General features: G+C 42.4%; 2 protein-coding genes across 2 annotated transcripts in view; both read right to left on the bottom strand.

Annotated features, from left to right (window-relative positions):
• Pla2g4c (phospholipase A2 group IVC) overlaps positions 1-2,064 on the bottom strand; it is a gene marked incomplete at its 5' end in the record, with an annotated part of 30,540 nt that extends 28,476 nt beyond the window's left edge. Inside the window, 2 exons of the mRNA XM_005371926.2 lie at positions 1,560-1,696; positions 1,921-2,064. Coding sequence (XP_005371983.1) covers positions 1,560-1,696; positions 1,921-2,064 — 281 coding nt within the window. The remainder of the gene's footprint in view (positions 1-1,559; positions 1,697-1,920) is intronic.
• An 18,888-nt stretch (positions 2,065-20,952) lies between these two features.
• Lig1 (DNA ligase 1) overlaps positions 20,953-23,245 on the bottom strand; it is a 35,272-nt gene continuing 32,979 nt past the window's right edge. Inside the window, exons 26-28 of the mRNA XM_026778415.1 lie at positions 22,725-22,868; positions 21,276-21,368; positions 20,953-21,182 (exon numbers count right to left, since the gene is read on the bottom strand). Coding sequence (XP_026634216.1) covers positions 21,099-21,182; positions 21,276-21,368; positions 22,725-22,868 — 321 coding nt within the window. The 3' untranslated portion in view covers positions 20,953-21,098. The remainder of the gene's footprint in view (positions 21,183-21,275; positions 21,369-22,724; positions 22,869-23,245) is intronic.

The raw sequence follows: 23,245 nt of genomic DNA, 5'->3' as shown, positions 1-23,245 counted from the left end.
GCCTTTCTCTTATACCATTCCCAATACACCCTATATAAACTCTATACCCATAGTCTCTCTGCATGGTGTATCTGTCTATCTCCCACCCTCATGGCCTTGGGTCACCAGTGTCATGAATGATAACAGAAGGTAAAAAGGGAAAAGGGAAAATTGGAGTAACAGAAATGTCAATTATAATCAAAGTATATTAAATGCATAATGGAAATGTCACAAAGCCCCATCTGTTATATAACTGACAGACTATTTTGAAGAGAACTTTCAGTCTGGGGAAATGGCTGAGTAAGTGCCTGCTATGCAAGCATGGGGACCCAAGTTTGAGTCCACAACATTCATGTAAAAAGTAGGCATGGCATCTCCTGTAATCAGATTGGTAGCCACCCCAATTGTCACCAGAGAGCCTCCATCTGACTGATAAAAACAGATGCAGAGATCCATAGCTGAGCTCGGAGAATTCTGTCAAAGAGAAAGATTGTACAAGCCAGGGAGGTCAAGGTCTTCACAAGGGAACCTACAGACACAACTAACCTAGGTTCATAGGAGCTCACAGACTCTGGGCCAGCATGGACTGATCTAGGCCTTCTACATATGTGTGGCAGTTGTGTAGCTTGATCTACTTGTGGGAGTCCTAGTGGTGAGAGCGGGGCTGCCCCTAACTCTTTGGCTGGCTTCCAGAAACCTACTCTTCATACTGAGTTGCCTTGCCCAGTCTTAATGGAGGAGCTCGGTCCTACCTCAACTTGATATGCCAAGCTTTGATGACACCCATGGGAGACTTGCCTCTTTCTGAACAAAAACAGAGGAGTGGATTAGGGAAAGTTGGGGAGAAGGGGGAAGAGAATGGGAGGAGAGGAAGGAGGGGAAACTGCTATCAGGATGTAAAATATGAATACATTTAATTAATAATTTTAAAAGGCAGGCATGGATGAACATGCCTGCACCACTAGCACTGGAGAGCAGAGACAGGTGGACTTAGAGTCAGCCTAGCCAAAATTGTGTGCTTTAGACTCAGTACGAAGCCATATCTCACAGCAATAATGTAGGACCAACAGAGGACACTTGATAGCTGCCTTGCTCTGGTCACCACAGGCCTCCATAGGAATATGCACAGCACAACACCCTCACATGCAGCAGCAAATCTGAGAGTGAGTCTGTGAAGGTGTTTACACATTTAAATGAAATGAGAAGACACACCCTCATGTGGTCACACCATTCCCCATGCTGGACCCAGATGACGCTCAGCTGAGCACCAGCACACCTCCCTCTCTGCTTCACAAACTGCCCTTACTGCCATGACGCACATGAAGCTGAGAACCAAGGGAAACCTTTCCTTTGTTCAGTTGCTTTTGTCAGGTATTTTGTCACACCAAGAAAAGTGAAAATACATCAGTGCACAACCAATCCATATACTGAAATATCACAGCATACAACATAAAATACACATCTGTCCATTTAAGAAATGGAAAACAAAAGACAGCATGCATTTGGTATCTGGAGGAAGATACTCTCATTCTGATATCAAAAAACATGGTACACCTCCCGTCCCCACACACAACACTTACCAAGTGGACCCAGAGACCCCTGCGAGGTATGTGACAGCATCCAACAGGCCAAGTTCTTTCATCTCACTCAGTACCCCAAGACAAGCGATATGGGCCCGTAGCCCCCCACCAGAGCCCAGGACAGCAATGACTGGAGCCTGGCATTAGAGGAAGAACAATTAGAGCCAGTAGATAATGTGAGGAATAAGAGGGCATCCAAGGTCCTGCTTGGGTAGGGTGACATCTGTCCCATGTCGATTCTCTGGCAGAGTAAGTTCATACCTATTTACCCACCCTTCCTGCTCATCCTGGATGAGCTGAGCTGCAGAGCCTAGGGACAGAAGAAGCAATCCCACCAGTACGGAGCCTCACTTGCGCTTACGTGGTCGGCCTGGATGTTCAGCTTTTGCAGAGCCTCCAACACCTTGGAGCTGCGTTTGTTCACAGCCGCCTTCTCTTCTTTCTGGAGTCCAGTGGCAAAGTAAACGTCAGAGCTTCCCAGGACAAAGAGGAAAAACAGGAACCATCAGGAATTTTGCAGTAAGTAAACAGAAATTACCTAGAGTTCTGTCCTCCAAAGAACTATCTACCAGCTGCAGGTTGCTCAGGAGCAAAGGTGATCAAGGGTTCTGAGTTTAGTTAATCAAATAGTGAAAACATAAACTAAAGTGCAGCCAAGGGCCAGCCAAGATGGCTCTGAAGGTAGAGGTGCCTGCCAACAAGTCTGATAAGCTGAGCATACAAAAAAGGGAGAGAACTGACTACCCCAAGTTGTCTTCTGACCTACATGTGCTGTGGCAGGTGTGTGCAAGCATGTGTGCATGCATGCATTCACACACATTCATACAAATAAATGAATATAATTGCTTTGAGAGGGCTGGATACTTGACTCAGCAATTAAGACTGCTCGCTGCTAATAGTCTGGAACTGGAAGCAACCTAGATGTCCTTCAACCAAATAATGGATAAAGGAAATGTGGTCCACTTGCATAATGGAGAATTATTCAGCAGTTAAAAAATGACATCATGAAATCTCAGACAAATGAATAGAACTACAAAAAAAAATCATCCTGAGTAAAGTAACACAGACCCAGAAAGATGAACACGATATGTACTCACTTATCAGTGGATATTAGCTATTAAGGATACTCACACTATAATCCACAGTCCCAGAGAGGCTAAGTAAAAAGGAGGTTTCGGGGGGGGGGTTGCCTGGATCTCCTTGGGAAGGGGAAATAGAATAGATTTTGTGGGTGGACTGGGAGCAGGTGGGGATGGGAACAGGCAGGACCAGGTTGGAGAGGAATGGACAAGGGAAGAGAATACAGGGAGAGACTACTGGACCTGGGGGGCATTTGGAGGCAATTTGGGAACCCAGTGCAGTGGAAACTTCCTAGAATCTATGAGGCTGACACTAGTGAGGACTCCTGGTAATGGAAGACATAGAGCCTGAACTAGCCATGTTCTGTAACCAAGCAAGGCTTCAAGTGATGGGACCGGGACAACAACCAAGCCACAAAACCTTCAGTCTACAAACTGTCCTACCTACAAGATATGCTGAGCAATGGTGGCTCAGAACTTGTGGGAGTGGCCAACAAATAACTGGTCTAATTTGAGACCCTAACCACAGGAGGGAGACCATGGCTGACACTATCTGGATGGCTAGGAACCAGAGACTGAATAGCCCAGAGACCTAGGATAGAATTAAACATGTCTGCCCCTCCCAAAAAAGTCAATGAAATGATTACTAATTCTGCTATACTCGTAGATGGCTGCCTAGCCCAGTCTTCATCAGAGAGGTTTCCTATAGAAGCTGATGGAAGCAGATGCAAAGGTCCATAACCAAACTTTAGGTGGAGCTCAGGGAATCCTGAGGGAGAAGGAGGATTGTAGGAGCCAGAGAGGTTGAGGATACCCAGAGACCATGACCCACAGAATTGACTAAGCAGGGTTCACATGGGCTCACAGAGACTGAGGTGGCAATCATAGAACCTGCATGGTTCTGCGCTAGGCCTTCTGCATATATGTTGTCCTTGTTTAGTTTGAGGTTTTGGGGGGACTCCTAAAGTAGGAGTGGGGGGTACCTCTGACTCTTTGGCCTGCTCTTGGGACCCTTTTCCTCCTACTGGGTTGCCTCATCCAACCTTGAAATGAGGGTTAGTGTCTAGTATTAATGTATCCTGTTATGCAATGTTCAGTTGCTATCCCTGGGAGGTTGCTCTTTTAAAGGGAAACTGAGGAGGAGTGGATTTGGGGAGATGGAGGTAGTGGGGGGACCAGGAGGCGTGGAGGGAAGGGAAATTGCAGTTGGGATATATTGCATGAGCCATGAGAGAAGAATAAAAGAAAAGAACACTTGCTGTTCTTCCAGAGGACCCAAGTTCAGTCCCTAGCACCTGTATTAGGCAGCTCACAACTGCTTATAACTCCAGTTCCAGAGGATCCAACACCCTCTTCAAGCAACCAAATTTATATACAAATAATAATAAATCTTAAAAGAAAATTCAAAGAGCACACAATAGTTCAGCAAGAAATTTTGTCATGACTTGTTGAAATGCCAGAATTCAGGATATAATGGCTACAAACACCTGGTGCCCTCAATATTTTCAGGGTCTGTATATGCAAATTCAGTGACCCTCTGAGAAACTTACTGTTCCATTAAAGAGGCACAGACACTTTCAAGCCACTATCCACTGAAGAAGACAGTGGATCACCTGCTCCCAGAACTGAAAGCCAAGGGGATGTGTGGATCTCTGCAGGTACCGCGATGTCTTACTTAAGAGAACAGGACACCTCCGAGTATGGGTGTCTGCAGAGGGCTAGTGCTGGTCTGGAATCAACACTCCATGGATACTGAAAAGTGGCTGCATTTTATAACAGCATAGCAGAAAGCAGTTCAGTGGTTCTCATAAATGCTGCACAGAAAAGCTGGCATGGTGGCTTATGCCTGTAATCCTACCACTTAAAAAATTGACATAAGAGGATATTGATTGGGGATCAAGGCCTCACAGTGATGCTTGTCTCAAAAAGGCAAAAGAGAGAGGTGGGGAGATGACTCATTCAGTAAAATGCTTGCTGAACAAGATTTGAGTTCAATCTCTAGCATCCAAGTAACAAAGCAGTGTGTGCCTGTAACCTCTGTGGAGGTGAGGATAGGACAAACCCAGGGACTTGCTACCCATCTGATCTACCTAAATCTGTGAGCAACAGTTTCAGTGTGCGACCCTGTCTCAAAAAATAAGGTGAAGAGCAACTGAGAAAGACATCTGATGTCGAGTTCCGAGCTGCACACATATATAAGCACCAAACAAACAACTGCAATGTGACCCAGAAATTTCAGTCCTAGGTATATAGTCCAAGTAATTCAGAGCAGGTATTCAAACAAAACCTTGAAAACCAACCTACAAGTTATTCATAATAACTAACAGGCATTAGTTATTATGTCATCAAGTGATGAACACCCAAACAAAATGTGATCTAGTTGAGTGATGGTTTATCACTCAGGAATCAAAAGTTCCCTGTACATTCTACATTGTAGGTGGACCTTACAAAAAAAAATCCTCAGTGACAGAGACAAACACAAAGGTCATATCTTATATGACCACCCTACATCGAGAACAGGATCTAACACACAGTGATAGGAAGCAGGTCAGTAGTTGCCTGGGACTGGAGAGGGGGAGAAGTGGAAGAGATGTTTAGTGCGGTAGGGGGTTCCTTTTGGGGTGCTAAAAAATATTCTGAAATTAGACAGAGATGACACTTGGACTTCCCTGAAAATGTGATAATTGCTACTGATTTGTTTACTTTTACATGGTCAAGATGGTAAATTTATGTGTTTTACCCCAATAAAAAAATAAGTAGTTAAGAAACTAAACTTCACCTGTTTGGAGGGCATCACTATGATAGCACTTGCCTTCAAGTCTCATGATCTGAGTTTGATTCCTCAAACCCACGTGGAAGAAGGAAATGACTCCCATAAATTGTCTTTGACTTCCACATATAAACAATACCATATGCACACCCTTCATATACACTCTAAATAAGTGAATGTGATAAAAACCTTAAAATTTAAATTATACCCATGGCTCACCGCTTATGTATACTGGATGGTTGTGACGTGGGAGACTCTTCAGGGTTCATCTTCTCAAATTCTTCAACTACTTTCAATATTGCTTTATTCTGTGGCGCAGTCACGTCCCACTTTGTGGTGAGTTAATGGAGTTCAAAGGTCAGTATTGACTCTAGTTGTGGTTTCTGTAGAAATGAACCTAGATGAGTATTCTTTAAGGGAAATCAGTCGACCAGTACAGTCTTACTTTGTAATGATTATCTGATAAATGTCATGTCATGGGTTGAATTCAAGTAGTCATTTTAAAAAAATTGAGGTGAGGCACAGAAAAGAATATCTGGGTCCTTGTTGAAAGCCTATTAGAAGGTTCTCTGGCTTTGAACCAAATATTTTTTGTCTCTTCAGCCACTGGCTCTCAGCCCAGGAGGGCAGTGATTCACTCAAAGTGAGGTTATTGATATGGCTGCTGGTAGGATGAGGCTAAGCTGAAGGGCAAAGGCATATCGTGAACATACTACCTTCCTGGAGGACAGTCCACACTGTGTCTCTACCCTACACCCCACCCTTAATTTGGAGATTCAGAAGACTAGACTCCTTGGTGGACAATGAGAAGGAGGTTCCCTTGACTACACCCCAACCATTTAAGAACAGTGGGTTCTAGGGCTAGCCGTAACTCCTGCCCTGTCCTTGCCCTGCTCCAATCTAGAAATTCCTCACTTCAGAAATGGCTTAGATGTTTCAAGTCTTTGTAGAGTTTGCTAGGAGGTGGAGTGGACACCTGTACCTCTCTAGCTTCCCCATACACATCCATCCGCAAAGACTCCTCTATCCTGAGGGATGAACTAATGAAAAGAGCCAAGTTCCATCAGACAAAATTAGCTCTGGGGAAAGAAACTACCAGTTGAGAGTTGCTATTGCCAGTGACTATCCGTGCTGATATGATTCACAAGTCAACACAAGATTGACTTTTTATTCAAAAAAGGTTGCTTTTATTCTATTTACAAAATTGCTCCATCCCCGTACTACCTGAATTTCTTGAGCAATTTAGCTGGTAACTGCTGTTCCCAGCAAGGACCCAGCACCTTCACTATCAGGGTGTCAAAGTACAAACAACTTCAGTGACAAAAACACATATAAGAGAAAGTTTGGTTAAAGAAATATTTTGGTACTTACAGACCCTGGGGAATCTCCGCAGGCCTCCAGCACAGAGGAAAGATAGACAAGAGAGAGTGGCAACTGGCAGTATATGCTGGGGCTAGCTCTAGGGTTGCTTCAAGTTATCAGGCAAATGCCTGGGTGGTACACTTAAAGGAAACCCAGCCTGTAGAGGGAGAGAAGGGTGCTTTCTAACTTTTATCTGTGTTGCAAGCTGGCACCCACTGGGTGTGGTAAAGAAGTACCTGGAAACTGTCAAAAGAGACTTACTTGGAAATGTTGTTCTTGAGATTTAAGTTAAACATTAAGAAGTATAAGCACCCACACTAAAGCTATATTTTTTATGAGGATGTTATTGCTTCAAAGGAATCACAGGTTCTCCCACTTCTACCCCTGATTTTGCCGATTTTTCAAAGCAGTATTGCATATGTATTAGAGCTTTCAATTTCTCAATCCAACTTTTCTGGGATAATAAAAACGTATGTTAAGTGGAAATGTGTTATCTGTGTTATAGTTTCCATCGTAACTGAGATTATACTTGCTATTAGTAAATTTTGTTCTTTTAGACATGACAAGGAAACTGCAACTCATGAAATCTCGATGGAATGGTTGTCCAAACAAGACCTGTAAAATGAAAACTAGTTGACATGTAAACACGAGTGGGGGAAAATCTTACATGGCCCCACCCCTAAGTGAAGAACTACTGGCAATTTATGACTGCTGAGAGGGAAAGGCAGTCTTCTTCTCAAAGAACGTGCCAAATAGGTTATCAAATCCAAAGTGGTCCCCAGAAGCACATGTACATACAAGCAATATTAAATAGACTCATTATGGCGTATGTGGTGCGGGTATGGGTGTGTGATTTATGTGAGCATTAAAATAGAGATCAAGTATTTGAGGGAGAGATGCAGCAGGAACTAGAGTGAGGAGATGGGAGATGTGGAAATGCTGTAAATACAGTATTTATATAAAATTCTCATAAAAAATTTTTTAAAGTCCCTAATAGGCTGACCATGTTCCAGTGGCAGGCCACAAATCCATGAACATATGAGCAACACAATGGGACTTGATGGGTGGGCAAATTAAGAAGGACACAAAGTTGGATGGATAGGGAAAGAAAAATGGATCTGGGAGGAATTGAAGAAGGGTGAATGTAGTCAAAACACACTGCATAAAATTCTCAAAGAATAAAAGTTTTAAAAACTATGTTTTGCTCTTTGGCAATTCCATACATGCATATAATGTGTTCTGGATCCACTTCCCCATCCTTTCTTCCTTCCCGCCCATGCCATCTCCCTTTATTCCTTACAAATCTCCTTCCCATATTTACTAGTTTTTGTCTTTAGTGTCAGCTATAGAGGGGGAAGTGGCTCACCAGACCCTACCACTTACTCTTTATCTATTGGCACTAATAGATTCTGGAAGAAAGGATGTCATGGTACCCATTGCATACACACTGGTGAGTACACCAGGCTCTGACAGGTCCCACCTCAGGGACACATGGACAGCCCTAGTTTAATTCTATGAAGCTGTACCTGATTTTACCTTTCTACCCTCTCCTCTCCTCCTCTCTGTTGATGCCACCACCATTAAATATCTCTCATATCATTTCATTCCCTTGTGCTCTCTCTCCCTCCCCTTTCTCTCTCCATCCTTTCCTTTTTGGTTTTCTTAATGCCTTGCTCCTCACAGCCATTTTCTTGGTAGCATTCTCAGCATCTACCCTGTTCCTCCTTTTTTACTTCTTTCTCCCATCTCTGTTCTGTACTCAACAGTACCCTAAGAAAAATACTGGCCTGAGACCAAGTGCTGGCTCCATTAAGCCAGAGATAAACCTCAAGTCTCTATCTCTTATGGTTTTCAGGCAAAATGTCACCACAGGCTCATATTTTTCAATACTTGGTCCTCAGTTGATGCCACTGTTTTAAAAGCGTGTGGAACTTTTAGGACACAGACCTAGCTGGAGGATGCAGGACCACTATGGTGGGCCTTTCACATTGGAGGCCAGCATCCCTTCTGGTTTAGCGCTATGATTCATGGAAAGATTAACTAGATTCTCAGTGAATCCCAGCCCCTATGACAGGGTCCCAGCACCATGCCTTCCCTATCATGGTGGGTACCTATCCTTAAATCATGGGTCAAAGGGAATGCTCTCTTCCTTAAGTGGCTCCTTTCAGGTCTTCTGTCACAGGTATGAGAAATACAGTCTTTGAGTTCAGCTCCCTCATCTTGACAGTAGGCAAATGACTGTGATGCTCAATGACAGATGTGGAGGCTATCCCAGGACACAGCAGCACACTGAGATTGCCTCCCACCCCACTGCTCCAATCTCTCCTGTTCACTTACCCCCCTGTTTTATTTCTCTTCCTTTCTCCTCCTTATTCTTGGCCAAGCACAGTACTTAAATAGGTGACTTGTAATATTCTGTGTTTGCAAAACAATGTTACTTCCCATTAATTTCTGCAGAAAATGGTTACTTAAATCCCCTGGGTCACATGGCCATTGCCTATAGATAAGGACATTACCCCATTATTCTGCAGAAAATAGTTACTTAACTTGCCAGAAAGATCATTGTCTTCAAAACGGGGATATTACTTCCTTTGATTTTCAAGAAAATACTTAAATAACCAAGGTCTTAAGGTTCTTATCTGCAAATTATAGACAACAGCATGTCTTGCAGGGTGTTTACATGAGACATGAGTATAATCACTTACAACCTACCTTGCACACAGTAAGCAACATCTATATGTAAATGATTAATCTTATCAGTTGTTACCAGGTGGTGGTAAAAGCCAAACATGAAAAAGGAATGATGTGAAATTCCTTTCTACTATTTGGTTTTTGGTTTGGTTTTGTTTTTCAAGGCAGGGTTTCTCTGTGTAGTCTTAGCTGTTCTGGAACTCCACTCTGTAGACCATACCAAGCTGGCCTCAAACTGACAGATTTGCCTGCCACTCCCTCTGATGTGTTGGCATTAAAGGTATGTGCTACCACTACCCAGCCTATTATTCTTAAGAAACTACATTTTTCCCACTTCAGGCAACTTGTTACTGATTTTCTCATATCTTTCCAGAATTAACATAGGAATTAACAAATAACAAATGTATAGTAGTATAATATACAAACATATATATTATACATACACACTATACACACATACACACTATATATACACACTATACATGTGTATATCTCTGTACATGTATTTATCATATATACATTATACACATTCACCACACACTACATATAAATATTATATATACACACATACATACTACTCATATGCACATACTATAACTATAAACTATACATATAATTGACATACATGCTGCACACATGCATTCATATATACATGTATGCACATACATAGACAATGATATGTACATTCCTGCATACTTACATCTAAATTATATGGATATATAACACATCTATACTACATACTATATATATGAATACATACATAAATATACAAATTTACAGATTTATAACATCCATACACATCTTCATACAATATATATCACTACATATTTACAGATATACACTATATCTGTATTTATAATGATAGATACATATATGCAAACATAAACACAAAAGACATATACTGTATATTCTCATATACACATATATATCACATATGTACGCATTGTGTGTTTGGTGGTATGCTAGTACACTTTTAACAGCTGTCTTTCTGTAGCAGGAAGATGTTACCTAACTTGAGCTCCTGGGATACAGACTATGACCCCCAGTTTGAAAACAGGGACCCTGGCTTGCAGTACCTGGAAATTCTTGTGGTGGCAACAGTCTCATCACAGGTGATTTCAAGCTTCCATCATGAGGACTGTGGAATTGAGAAGAGGGGCCAGACAGAGAAGAGGAAGGAGACCAGTAGGAGCAGGTAGGGAAATGGGAGAATGAAGGAGAGCAACAAAAATTTTGTAAAGAAATGCCACAATGAAACATACTGCCTTGAATGCCAATTTTTAAAAATGTAAATAGTCACTAAGGGCCAGTGTGATCAGGCTTCAGTTCAGCACTTATGATAACAAGGAGAGAGAGGAGGGGTGGGCACAAAATCCATGAGGGGTTTAAAGCCCCTAAATCCTTAGGCAAGGGAAAGTACAGGGGCCTAGGTTAGGAAATAAGGAGAACTGTAGAATTGTAGATGCTGTCCAGTGATCCAGAATAGAGTGTGGGAAAAACCTGGGTGTCTGGTCATCTGCTGATTTGGCACAGTCACAAAATCTAAATGGGTCTGACAGCTACCAATTACTTTTATTTTGGCACCATTCACCATGAAAGGGAGGAAAGAGATCAAAGGTATCCCAGAAAAACCAGTCTGCATTGATGGTTTCAAGCAAGCATTCCTCAAATGATTAACCACAGCTGCTGGCCAAGGGCAGGGTCAGGATTTCTTAGGCAAGGTGCTCAGGGGTGTTACCATGGCCAAGATCTGAGAGACAGAGACCAGCTCCACACAGATCTCCAAAACCAGTTTTTTATACAGTCCACTACATGCAAGTGACAACACAAGCGAAAACAGGGGGTTGATTTCAAGTCTCCCAGTCTCATCAGTACTGACACTGTTTTCTTCAGCTCAGCTCCAGACAGCAGCAACAATGCAATTCCCATCCTAGAACAATGATGGAACGGGGCTAATTCCTCCCTGAAGAAGAATGTTCCTACTTTTATATTAGTTTGCCACACCTTTCTACTAAATCACTGGAAATATTTCTGTAGTTATGAAAATCTGGAATTTCCATTCAAAAGATTTATGGTGTGTTTCTCCTGCTATTTATATGAATTCTTTAAGCCAATTTCTTTTTGATGTTTTATTCATGGTGAGAATAGATATTTGACAAAATTTGCTAAGACCATTCACAAATGCTTTAAGTCCTGTTACAAATTCATTATTCAAGATAGAAAGCAGGGTTCATTTCATAGGTTCTAACAGGGTCTAGGAGCCAGAAGCAATAGTTCCTGTTTCCAGTCCCCTCTTTCCCATCATGCTCCACTCCTGCCAACAAAACCTATTCCAAGTAAGGGGCATAGCATAGCCTGCAAGTAGTGACTACACAGAGGGCCCTCCTCCTCACTTTGCAAAGAAATCCTCAAGGCTGCATGTCAGCATAAAAAAGTCTTTTTTCTCCCCAAATGGATTCTCAGCTTCTGATAATTTAAAGAAAATCCTGAACATGTATTCCCAGACACATTCATTTTCTGTCTGCTATCCCGCTTCAGTCTGGGTCACCATTGCTGTCACCCTGTCCATCTCCTCAGGAGATTTCCAACTCCAAAGCCAGTTTTGATTTTTAAGTGAGAGACTCTTAATCTCAGGGTCATGGGTTCGTGCCCCACGTTGGGCGCCAATTGAAGGCGTAAGTCACAAACAATGCCACAGCAGTTTGGAATTATGATTAATAGGGTAATATTTATTTAAAGGGGAAAAAACTTACAGATCACCATCAGCCCTCTGCACAACCAGGAAGGGAGTCTAGTCGCCGGCCGAGCAGGAAGTGAAGAGAGAGAGAGAAGGAAGTGGCCGCTTTTTTAAAGGGAGAGAGACCACGCCCCAATGGGCTGGTATCTCAGCGGCTATAGGCTGGAGGAGCAGAAGGACCTCCCGCAACATTCTAATAAATGTATGATTACTGACTCAGCTTTTCTGTGCTTAAAGCAGTTGCCCACTGAAAGCCTGAATAAGTGTCAATGGTGTGATGTACATATTTTAATTTACTAAAATCTGCAAAGTAGAACACATCCATCTACCAGATTTCATGCCTTTGAGTACCCGTTGGGTTATTCCCTGCAGCCAGCAGTGTTTGGTTATAGGAAGGACATCTCTTTATAATCTCCTTAGCTTGTTGCCATGTAATAGAAAACTCTTTCTTTAAACCTTTGTGATTGACATGTTTCCTATGAAATTCTGAGGCCTTAAGCACACTTCCAATCAATAATTGATCAATTTCTGTATTACTTTGTGCTAGAGGACCTGGCAATGTATATGGGACAAAGTCTATTCCTGATTATATCTTGAACCTGTGTGGATAATGAAGTCAATTCTATATCATCAGGTATAAATTCAGCAGTTTCAAAATGCAGGACAACCCTTTTTGCATATTGTGAATCAGTAACTATATCGAGAGGTTCTTTCTTTTTTTTCTTTTTTTTATTTTATTTATTTATTAAGGATTTCTGCCTCCTCCCCGCCACCGCCTCCCATTTCCCTCCCTCTCCCCCGATCAAGTTCCTCTCCCTCATCAGCTTGAAGAGCAATCAGGGTTGCTTTGGGTGTTGGAAGTCCCGGGTCCCTCCATCCAGGTTTAGTAAGGTGAGCATCCAAACTGCCTACGCTCCCCCAAAGCCAGTACGTGCAGTAGGATCAAAAACCCATTGCCATTGTTCTTGAGTTCTCAGTAGTGAAGAGGTTCTTTAAAATGTCCTAGTACCATGAGAAAAGCATATAATCTTCACTTGTGGAGAGAATTATAAGAGCTTTATTCCATCTTACTTAAATCTTCTCATTTGTAACCTGCCTTTCCTGATTTATTTGCATCACTATAGAATGTACAGGCTCTAGTTATTGGTGTGTCCTGTACAATGCAGGAAAGGATCCAATTAGTTCTCTTTATAAAGTCAATTCTATCACTTTTGGGTTAATTGTTATTAATCTCTCCTAAAAAATTAGCACAAACTCTTTGCCAAGGTTTACTGTTTTTCCATAATTTTTTAATTTTATCAGTAAAAGGCACTATTATCTCTGCTGGGTCTATTCCTGCTAGTTGACAAAGTCTCAATTCTCCATTTATGATTAATTCAGAGACCTTTTCTACATAAGTTTTTAATTTTTTACTTGGTTTATGTGGTAAAAAGATCCATTCTAAGATAATATCTTCCCTTTGCATTAAAATTCCTGTAGGGGAAATTCTGGAGGCAGTATGACTAGACTGCAATTAAGATTTAGATTCACCCTATCCACATGTGCCTCCTATAATTTTTCTTCAAACGACAATCAATACCTTTTCAGCTTTAGCTGTTAATTCCCTGGGACTACTTAAGTCTTTGTCTCCATCTAAGGTTTTGTTTAAATGAACTATTAGATCAGGTGTTATCTCAACAGCTGGTCATAGATTGGAAATGTCTCCGAACAATCTATGAAAACCATTAAGAGTGCGCAATCGGTCTCTCCTAATTTGTGCCTTTTGTGTCCTAATTTTCTGTAAACCTATTTTATAACCTAGGTAATTTACAAAATCTCCTCTTTGAATCTTTTCAGGAACAATTTTTAATCTCCATTTTGGCAAAACTTTCTTTACTTCATCAAACATTCTAAGCATGTGCATTTGAGTCAGACAGCAAAATGTCATCCATACAATGGTAAATTACAGATTTAGGAAATTGTTTATGTATTATTTCCAAAGGCTGACTTACAAAGTATTGGCAGAGGGTGAGGCTATTGAGCATTTTCTGTGGGAGGATAGTCCACTGGTATCTCCTAGTTGGCTGAGAATTATTATAAGTAGGCACTGTGAAGGCAAATTGTTCTGTCCTTTTCTTGTAAAGGTATAGTTAAGAAATATTCTTTTAAATCAGTAACTATAAGGGGTCATCCTTTTGTTAATAGAGAAGGCAGAGAAATTCCAGATTGAAAGGGCCCATGGGTTGAATTACCTTGTTGATAGTTCTTAAATCTGTCACCATTCTCCATTTACTAGATTTCTTTTTAAGAACAAATAAAGGAGAATTCCTAGGGCTGGTTGATTCTTCAATATGGTAAGCATCTAGCTGCTCCTGTATCCGCTGTTCTAAAGCCTACAGTTTGTCTTCTATCAAAGGCCATTGTTTAACCCATATTGGATTCTCAGCCATTTTAAAGGTAGGACTGTTGGTACCTCTAAAGGTTTGTCAATTGCTTTGTGTTCTTGTACAGCCTGAATGGCTGGTAATATTTGTGTATAGTACCTTATAATAACCTTCCCAGAAATAAGAGTTTCTGGGACCGCAGGAAGGTTGACCTGGGTATTTCATTGCTGCAGCAGGTCAGTACCCCATAAATTCACTACGATATTAGCCACATATGGCCTCGGCCTTCTTCTCTGTCCTTCTGGCCTTTGTGCTTTGTTTCACTTGAGATAGGATTCCAATTCCTAGGAATTGAACTTCTGCCAATTTGGATGCCAAGATTCTTGACTAATGATACTCACATCTGCAACCATGTCAATCAAACCCACAATTACAATGCCATTTATGCGTACTCCTAGCTTTGGTCTTTGATCATTTATAGAAGTCTTCTAGAATATATGTTTCCAATTTCCTATTAGAATTTTTGATTCATTCTCCATGTTTATTCCATCATCCAGAACAGTATAGTTTGTTAGAATTTTTTACAGAAGGCACTGGATTTTTTAATTTCCTGGTGAGATATATCGTCCACAGTGACTGGGAATGACTGGACCACTTTTGAGTTGGGGGCCTGTGAGAGATCCACCCCAAGGAGTTTCCCAATGGTATTGGGTTGCCTGTTTCTTTTTTGTTGTTGTTGATCTGCATTCATTGTCAGCCCTTGCCACACCTCCTACATAATCCAGAAGGTTGATACCTTTTATTTTTGCCATTCTCAGAGGAGACATTATTTCTAGGAATTCCTTGTCTACAATCCCTTCTCATATGTCCTATTTTACCACAATTAAAACATTTAGCATTTTGATGTCTCATACCTTTGGAAATTGCTTCTCCTACCCAAGATTGAGTATTATAGTCAAATGTCTCAGTGTTTATTGTATGTAGGTTTCATTAATCCACTGGTGCTGATCTAACCTTTAAAGGCCCAAGTATCTTTTTGCATTCTAAGATGGCATTTTCAAAAGCCAGAGATTCAATAAGTACTCATCTAGCTTCTGGGTCTGTTACTCCTATTTGTATAATTTTAGCTAATCTTCGTAAAAAGTTACTAAAGGTTTCTCTCTGGCTCTGTTTAACCCTGGTATATGATTCATCTTCCTGATTCTTGAATCCTGTCCCAACCATTTATGGTTGCTTTGTGGCATAGGGACAAGGTTTGCTCATCACAAAAAGTTTGAGGCTAAGGGTCAGCAAAAGTGTCCTCGCCAAGAATTTGATCTTGGGTAGTCTTAAGTCCTTTGCTTTTCCCTGTTGTTCTAAAATTTTTGCCTCTTCTCACAAATAACATTTCCACATTAATTGTGGCCCATCACCCAGGACTGCTGATACAAATTGAAGCCAGTCATGTGGAGTGGCCTTATTGCTAGAAGCCTGTCTTTACCATCTCCCTAACAAATGCTGAATGCAAGCCCTAAGATACTACTGCTTGCTTAATTTCTTTTAGATTTTTTCATTCTTATAGGTATACATCTACCTTCTTTGGATCCTTTTGGGGATTTAGAACTTGATGCTTTGTCAGAGTGGATTACAGGGTAGGAAGCTAAAACCCTGGTGTACTGACACGTACTGGTGAAGTTAAATCCTGTCCTTGTAACTTCTTTCACTGCTCATCAGCTCCAATAATTTCCTCAATCGCTTTAAATCTTTTTACTACTGTCTTTTGTAAAGCCTGAATCTCCTGGCCTATATATATTTCTAGTGATTTCATTGAGGCACCTAGCCTCTGGTCTTCATTCTGTGATTCCAAGGTCTGAAGTTTTTCCTTTAAAGATAACATCTCATCCTTGGACATTATTTGGATAGCATGCAGACTGCCTTCCTAGAGAGAAGGCTAACCTATCATAAGTTTTTAACAGATTTTGACTGTCAAATTCAATAGTATGAATTCTTTCAGATAATTTTTCAGTACTCTTTAACATGAATTGAATTTTGCCTGTCAAATTAATGTTATCCTTTTCAATAGTATTATTTTTTCTAGGTTACTTTTGATTTTCAATGGTATTAATCCTGTCAGCTAGCTTTTCATTATTAGTCTGTAAAGACTGTATCATTTCTAAAAATACCTCATTCTTGACTTTGTTATCAAACCATTTTCTTAAGGATATAATATAAAGAAAAAACTGAGTCCTAATATCCAATAAATGGATGTATCACAATAACCATATGAGCCCTGCAAAATACACTCCATAGTATTAGCAAAAAGGTTATAGAATTTTGCATGGTAATTGTTGGCCATTACACAACTTTCAAGTTTACTCATTTATTTATTAATCAAATAGTTACCTTTGTTATTAGATTTAGTAAATTGTTGATGTAGGAGGTTCTTCTATTTCATTGGTTGAATAAAGAAACTGCCTTGGCCTTTTGATAGGGAAGACTTAGGTAGGCAGAGTAGACAGAACAGAATTCTGGGAAGAAGGGCAGAGTCAGAGATCGCCGCCATGGAGCCAGCTGCCAGGTAAGACATGCTGAATCTTTCCTGTTAAGCCACAACCTCGTGGTAAAATACAGATTATTAGAAATGAGTTAAATCAAGATGTAAGAATTAGCCAATAAGAGGCTAGAACTAATGGGCCAAGCAGTGTTTAAATAAATAGAGTTTTCTGTGTGATTATTTCAGGTATAAACTAGCCGGGCGGCAGGACATGTCCCACCACTCCTCTTACTACAAATTGTTTTAGGTGTAATAATCTTTATTGTCCAGCAGGTTTCATGGTTGCAGCTGCATGGCGAAGACTTGCAACTGATGGCAGTGCAACCGGTGGCGGCAAGAACAGTTCTGTGCGGCTTTGGTTTTCAGCCTTGGTGCCTGACAAATATGCTTGGCTTGACAACTAAAAGTAATTAAATCAATTCTACACACAGAGCAAGGAGCCTAGAACTTATAAGCAGGGAGCACAAACCATAAGCTGCGCAAGTTGCCACACAGCAAGGAACGAGGTAGTGAGGGGTGGGGGGTGTGTGTGAGCCTGGAAAATTTCCAAGTCACCTCACTTTGCTCCTCTGTGGCGGGGTTTTACAAAAAGCCCACTTAGTAGGTGAAAGCAAGAGAGGTGAGCGGGAAGGGGGAGAGACCTTCTGGGCTGTGGACCTTTGGACCTTTTAGACCAATTCATCCAGTAGGTGTGAACTTGGCATCTACATGGGCACCAGATGAAAACAGACACTAAAAAGAAATCCCACAGTAGCTCAGAATTGAGTATAATAGAGGGATAGAGGGTTATTTATTTAGGGGTAGACTCACACATCACAGTCATCTGCTCAGGAACAGCAACCAAATCCAGCAGCCAGAAGAGAGAGGGAGCATGCACTTTACATCAGCATTTATATTAGAGGCCACTCCCAAATGAGCTGGTAACTTAGAGGCTACTGGCTGAAGGAGTTCCTACAGCACCCTGGTGTAGATAAGGTTCTCTTTTACCAATAGACAGAAAATAACTGTACCTATGAGGGGAAGCCTTGAGTACGAGCCTCAGTACCCCTCAGGGCTCAGAATTGGATATCTATAGCAGGCAAGGAACTGACTCTATTTTTCATGTGAAGAGGTGGGGAGTAGAGTAAGGGGAAGAAGTACAAAAGCAGTGAGGAGAAGAACAAAGAGTAAGGGCTGATCACGAGGTTGCTAGTTTTTACAGACATAGTTGGGAAATTCCATAGGCAAGAACAATGATAATATGCATATCAAAATTACAAAGAGGTCAGGTAGAACCTGACAAAGCTGTACTCTGGAACAGGTAACCTGACCCAGGAAAGAGCCAGCATTCAAGGGGAAGTACCTGACATTCCAAACCAGTAGTTAAAGTTACTAAATGTCCCTGAGCCAAACTCACCCATTCTCCTCATCTAATCTCTTTTGTGATAACCAGTTTTGGGGATGCCCAGATTTGTTGGTTAGCAAAGGTGGAGCATGCTGCCTTTCTCTCAGTCCTGTCTTCTATAGAAATTTCTATGTAGTCTGTTAGCAGGTAATTTTGTGGGACTGGTTCTATGTAAATTTGACTGTTAGAGCAGAGTGAATACCATAGCTCCAAGGCCTCTTGGCATTGGGGAAATAGAGCAAGGTTGCTCCACTGGCTGTGTAGAAGACACACTGCTGAGGTGCTTTGGGAACAAACCCCATTTCAAAGGGAAGAATCATGGCTTCACAAGGTTTCCACAGATATGACAGTGACTTTTCCAAAAGACAAGTGTCCCCACAGCTCTGCAAAATGGGTTATTCCATGTGGACATGTACATATACACTTCACGTGGATCTGCCTATTGGTCTGTCAGTTGTGCATTCACTGTAGAGTCTTGTGGGCTCCAACATGAACCAATAGAATAGCTTCATGGGAGGGGGTGGATGAAGTCATGCATGAGACATTTAAGACAAAGTCTGACTCATTTCGTGTCCATATGGAAAAATGTGAATTCCATTCACAATTGGGAATTGAATTCCCAATTCCTTCCCAGCAACCTTTGTAGCAGGTGTAATCAAGTGACTAAGATCTGGTCATTCTGATTCACCTTGAATTGGGAGTGTCGCTTCCAGTTCTTCAACCCCCCATGTTGCTCTCTGAAATATACTCAAACCCCTGTTCTATCATGTTTCCACGTAAACAGGCCCGTGACAACTTTTAAGATGAGCAGGATTTCACTCTCTGGGGAAAGATTATTGAGCCCATTGCTCATCTAACTCCAGGCTTGTTTCTTCAGTGTCTACATACTCTAGACATCAGCATGATTCCTTCCTAGCAGACTCGATCGTAATAGGTTCCATATTCTTATGGGTGTGCGTGAGGTCCACATGGCATACTTACTGTGAATATGAGGCCTGAAGCAGAGAGCTCAAGCTAAATCCTGTCTCTGCCCTCCCCCATCACTCAGAATTTCCACCTGTTAAATGCAAATCACTTATAAACTAGAGGGGCTCACTGGTGAGAATGAGAGGAAAATCAATGGCAAGGCAAGAAGGCAAAAGCCACCTGGTTCAGGCTCAGGTTTAACACAACTAGATCCCACGAGTACTGTGCTGGCCGGAGAACATTAACCCCTGGAAAGGAAGGAAGGAAGGAAGGAAGGGAGGGAGGGAGGGAGGGAGGGAAAAACAGGCCATGCAAGTAATGGGGAGCAAGCCAGTAGGCAGCACTTCTCTGTGGCCTCTGCATCAGTTCCTGCCTCCAGGTTCCAACTGTGACTTCCCTCAGTGATAATGAAGTGAACCTATAAGCTAAAATAAACCCTTTCCCCCTGAAGTTGCTTTTGGTCATGGTGTTTTATCACAGCAATAGAAAGCTCAACTACAGTAGGCTTTACTGCGTCCCAAGAGAATGGCTCTCGCTGTGCAGACCTGGATATGTCTCCTCCAGTTGGTGGCCAGAGACTTGCTGCAGGTACCTAGAAAGATGCCAGGGCCCAGTTCTTTCTGGAACCAACTCAGAAGAGCAGGGCTTTCTAGAAGATTCTCCCTCTCATCTTAGGGGCCTTTCTTTCACATCTGCCTAAGTTCTATAACACGTCTCTGTCTTCTCCAGCCTCAGGTGACCTTCAAGGACAAGACAGGCTAGGGCTATCTACGCCTCTGTGAGGACCACAGTCCCTCCTGAACCACAAGAGAAAAGGAAAGGAACACTGCAGGATGACTAGCAGTGATGCCTAGTCTCTGGTCATGTGTCAAAGGAAGCTGGCACTCATCTAGTACTTCTGAGCACCTGTCATACACAAGACATTATGTTCAGGGTATAGCCATGAGCAAAGCAGTCAGTCACTTCCTGATCTTGTGGACTAAAGACGGAAATGCTCAATTGCGGATTCTAAGATGATGCCTGGTGGCAAGATGGTAGGTGACACACACTGGAACCACACACCTGGCACTGCAACCACTGTCTCCCAAGAGACAGTATTAGGAAGATATGGAACTGACTGCCAGCCAGGCCACTGGATTGAAGCCATGAGTGCTAGTGCTCTTGACCAGGGAGCTTGGTGGCCCCTAGCAGTATCAATGTCCTCATCTATATTTCCAGAGACAGCATGACACTGTCAACCTGCCAGATACTGGGAGTTCAAAGAAGTTAAAACATGAAGGCTCTCAACTACTGCTATTAAATGATTAGCACTAGTGACGTGGCTATTTACAATACAATGAGCTCTTCTAGTCTTAGGTGGCAATGGCCATGTGTTGAGTAGCTGGAGGCTGCCAGACTATAGGGAACTGGGAACTTGTGTAGCACCAGGCATGTCATATACTATACCCCGTGTGAGCTCACAGAGTAATGCCACAGAGCTCAGTGTAGACCTCCTCACAGAGCAGGTATTTAATAGTCATTTATTTAAGAAAATGAAACATCACAGTGCCAGTATCCCACCCCTATTTCCCCCCCCCACACACCAGTCAACACCACCAAGCAAATAGTACCCAGGTTCCCTCAATCTCCACTCCAGGCCCAGGAGGCCAGGGGTTTAATAGCAGTCCTCAAAGTCGGAGTCCAAGTCTGAGCTTTGCTGGTTCTGAATCTGACTCTGCTTCCGGTATAAACAGGCCACCTGAGGAAAGGGTAGAGGGTATCAGCAGCTCCTGCCAGCTACTCCTACCTCTATGGCTCCTGGCAAGAACCAACCGCCTTCCCAGGGCCTCACCTGGTCACTGGTAGTGGCTTGCTCTGGCTGCTTGTCTCCACGGACACGAATGAACCGAGGGAAACGAAGGGAGATACCTTTTTCTTTGTCCACCTGTGAGAGAGAACAGTCATGGGGGTGGGGGATGGCAGGTTCTGCAGGGCTCCAGTTGCAATAATCTAACAAGTGATTCCCTAGTCTCTTCCTCTTTCCTGACTTGGGCCTTAGCTTATGGGACTGAGCAATGGGCTGTAAAGGTTAAAGAAGGTGTCAGCATGTTTGAAATTTTGGTACCCAGTATGCTGTAACACTCAGGAAATACCAGCTGCTATTGTTATCTGTGCTGTTAGCATCCTGATGAGCAAAAGTACTGAAAACCAGGTAGCAGCTCTCAACTGTCAAGCAGCTATGAGCCAGTTATCTCAGCTCTCTGTGATGCTCATTCTCACCTATGAACATAGGCACACAGATTGGCATTTCTATGAGGTTTAAATGGGCAATGTGCCAGTTACTAAGCAATGGCTGCATCACTGGAAGTGTATAGGACAAAGGTCAACTACTTGCACTTGGTACCAAGGGCCCTTGCTCTCTAGTATATAGTAAGTGTGATTTAAAGAGAGAGAGAAAGATAAACCAAGCCTGGAACAACTTGCTTGCAACCCCAGCTGCTCAGGAAGATGAGGCAGGAGAATTTCAAGTTCAAGGCCTGTGTGGGTTGATAAGAATTTGTCTCAAAATAAACAATATCAAAAGCACAAAAACAAAAACAGAAACACACGGTAAAAATAGAGGAAAGAAAGAAACGTATGATAGAGCATAACACCCCAGTGAGGGGCCAGGGATGGGGCTCAGAAGTAAAGCACCTGCAGAAAGCCCCTCAGTGAGGGTCTGATCAGCAGTAGAGAACTTGCCCAGCATGCACCAGGCTCTGACTTAAGTACCAAGTAACCCTAAAAAGCAAAAACCCAGGAGGTATACTTTTCAAACTACAGGTATGATTATACTCAGAAAGTATACGCCAGTCATGCTTCAGGACAGGAAGAATGGTCAAAGGAAAAGCCTTAAATTTGAGTGGTACTATCTCCTGTGTGCTGCCTACTGACTGCTATAGCCAACAAGGCTACATCACTGATCTGTTCTGACACTGGGACATAAGCCACGGAACTACAAAACTTGGTAGCATGACAACTAATTCTGGGTGAAGTAGCAACTTCAGTCATGAAGGAAACATGGGGGGGGAAGGGGAAGCTGAATTTTCACATAAGTCTAGGTTCTCAAGTTACTGCAGAGACGAAGGTCAGATGCTACCAAAGAGAACAATGTCACTGTCTTCTTACTACAGCTGAGAATATCTGACACCCAAATATATTCACAGCTTTTTAATCAACACACAGGAGGAACATGACCCAGAGTGCCTCCCCATCAGTTCTGCCTTCCCTCCTGGAGTATTTCCCAGACCCCAGCACTCACCAGGCCCCGTGCAGCAGGGTAGATGGGGGACAGAGAGAGATCTGCACACTTCACCTCCCACACGACACTGGGGTCCAGCCAGTGGTCTGGAGCTACTGCCCCATCAATTCTCACATAGGGCCGTGGGGTTGGCAATACCAGGGCCTGCAGTGAGCAGAAGGAAAGGAGATGAGGTTAAGCCTCAAAGCCAGGGCTTTGGGAAAGAGGGATTAGAAATGAGGGAAGAGAAGAAAGTAGAGCTGTTTCTCTAAGCAGTCCTTAAGACCAAGAACTAGATATGGAGTATCCAAAGGAAATGGAAAAGGGAAAAATTAAGACACCTTTGGGACTGAGAAGGAATACTAAAGATACAGAGAGGCAGAAGCCCAGAGAGACATACACATACGTACATACACACACACACACACACACACACACACGCACACACACACACACACACACACACACACATACACGGAGAAGTTTGAGGAGGGAGGCACAAACCTAGGGAATAGCAGAGAGATATGGAAGAATGGGACAAA

Source organism: Microtus ochrogaster, unplaced genomic scaffold (genome assembly GCF_000317375.1).
Source record: "Microtus ochrogaster isolate Prairie Vole_2 unplaced genomic scaffold, MicOch1.0 UNK139, whole genome shotgun sequence".
Classification (NCBI taxonomy): domain Eukaryota; kingdom Metazoa; phylum Chordata; class Mammalia; order Rodentia; family Cricetidae; genus Microtus; species Microtus ochrogaster.
The sequence above is the reverse complement of the archived record's forward strand: the minus strand, read 5'-3'. Positions and strand labels throughout refer to the sequence as shown.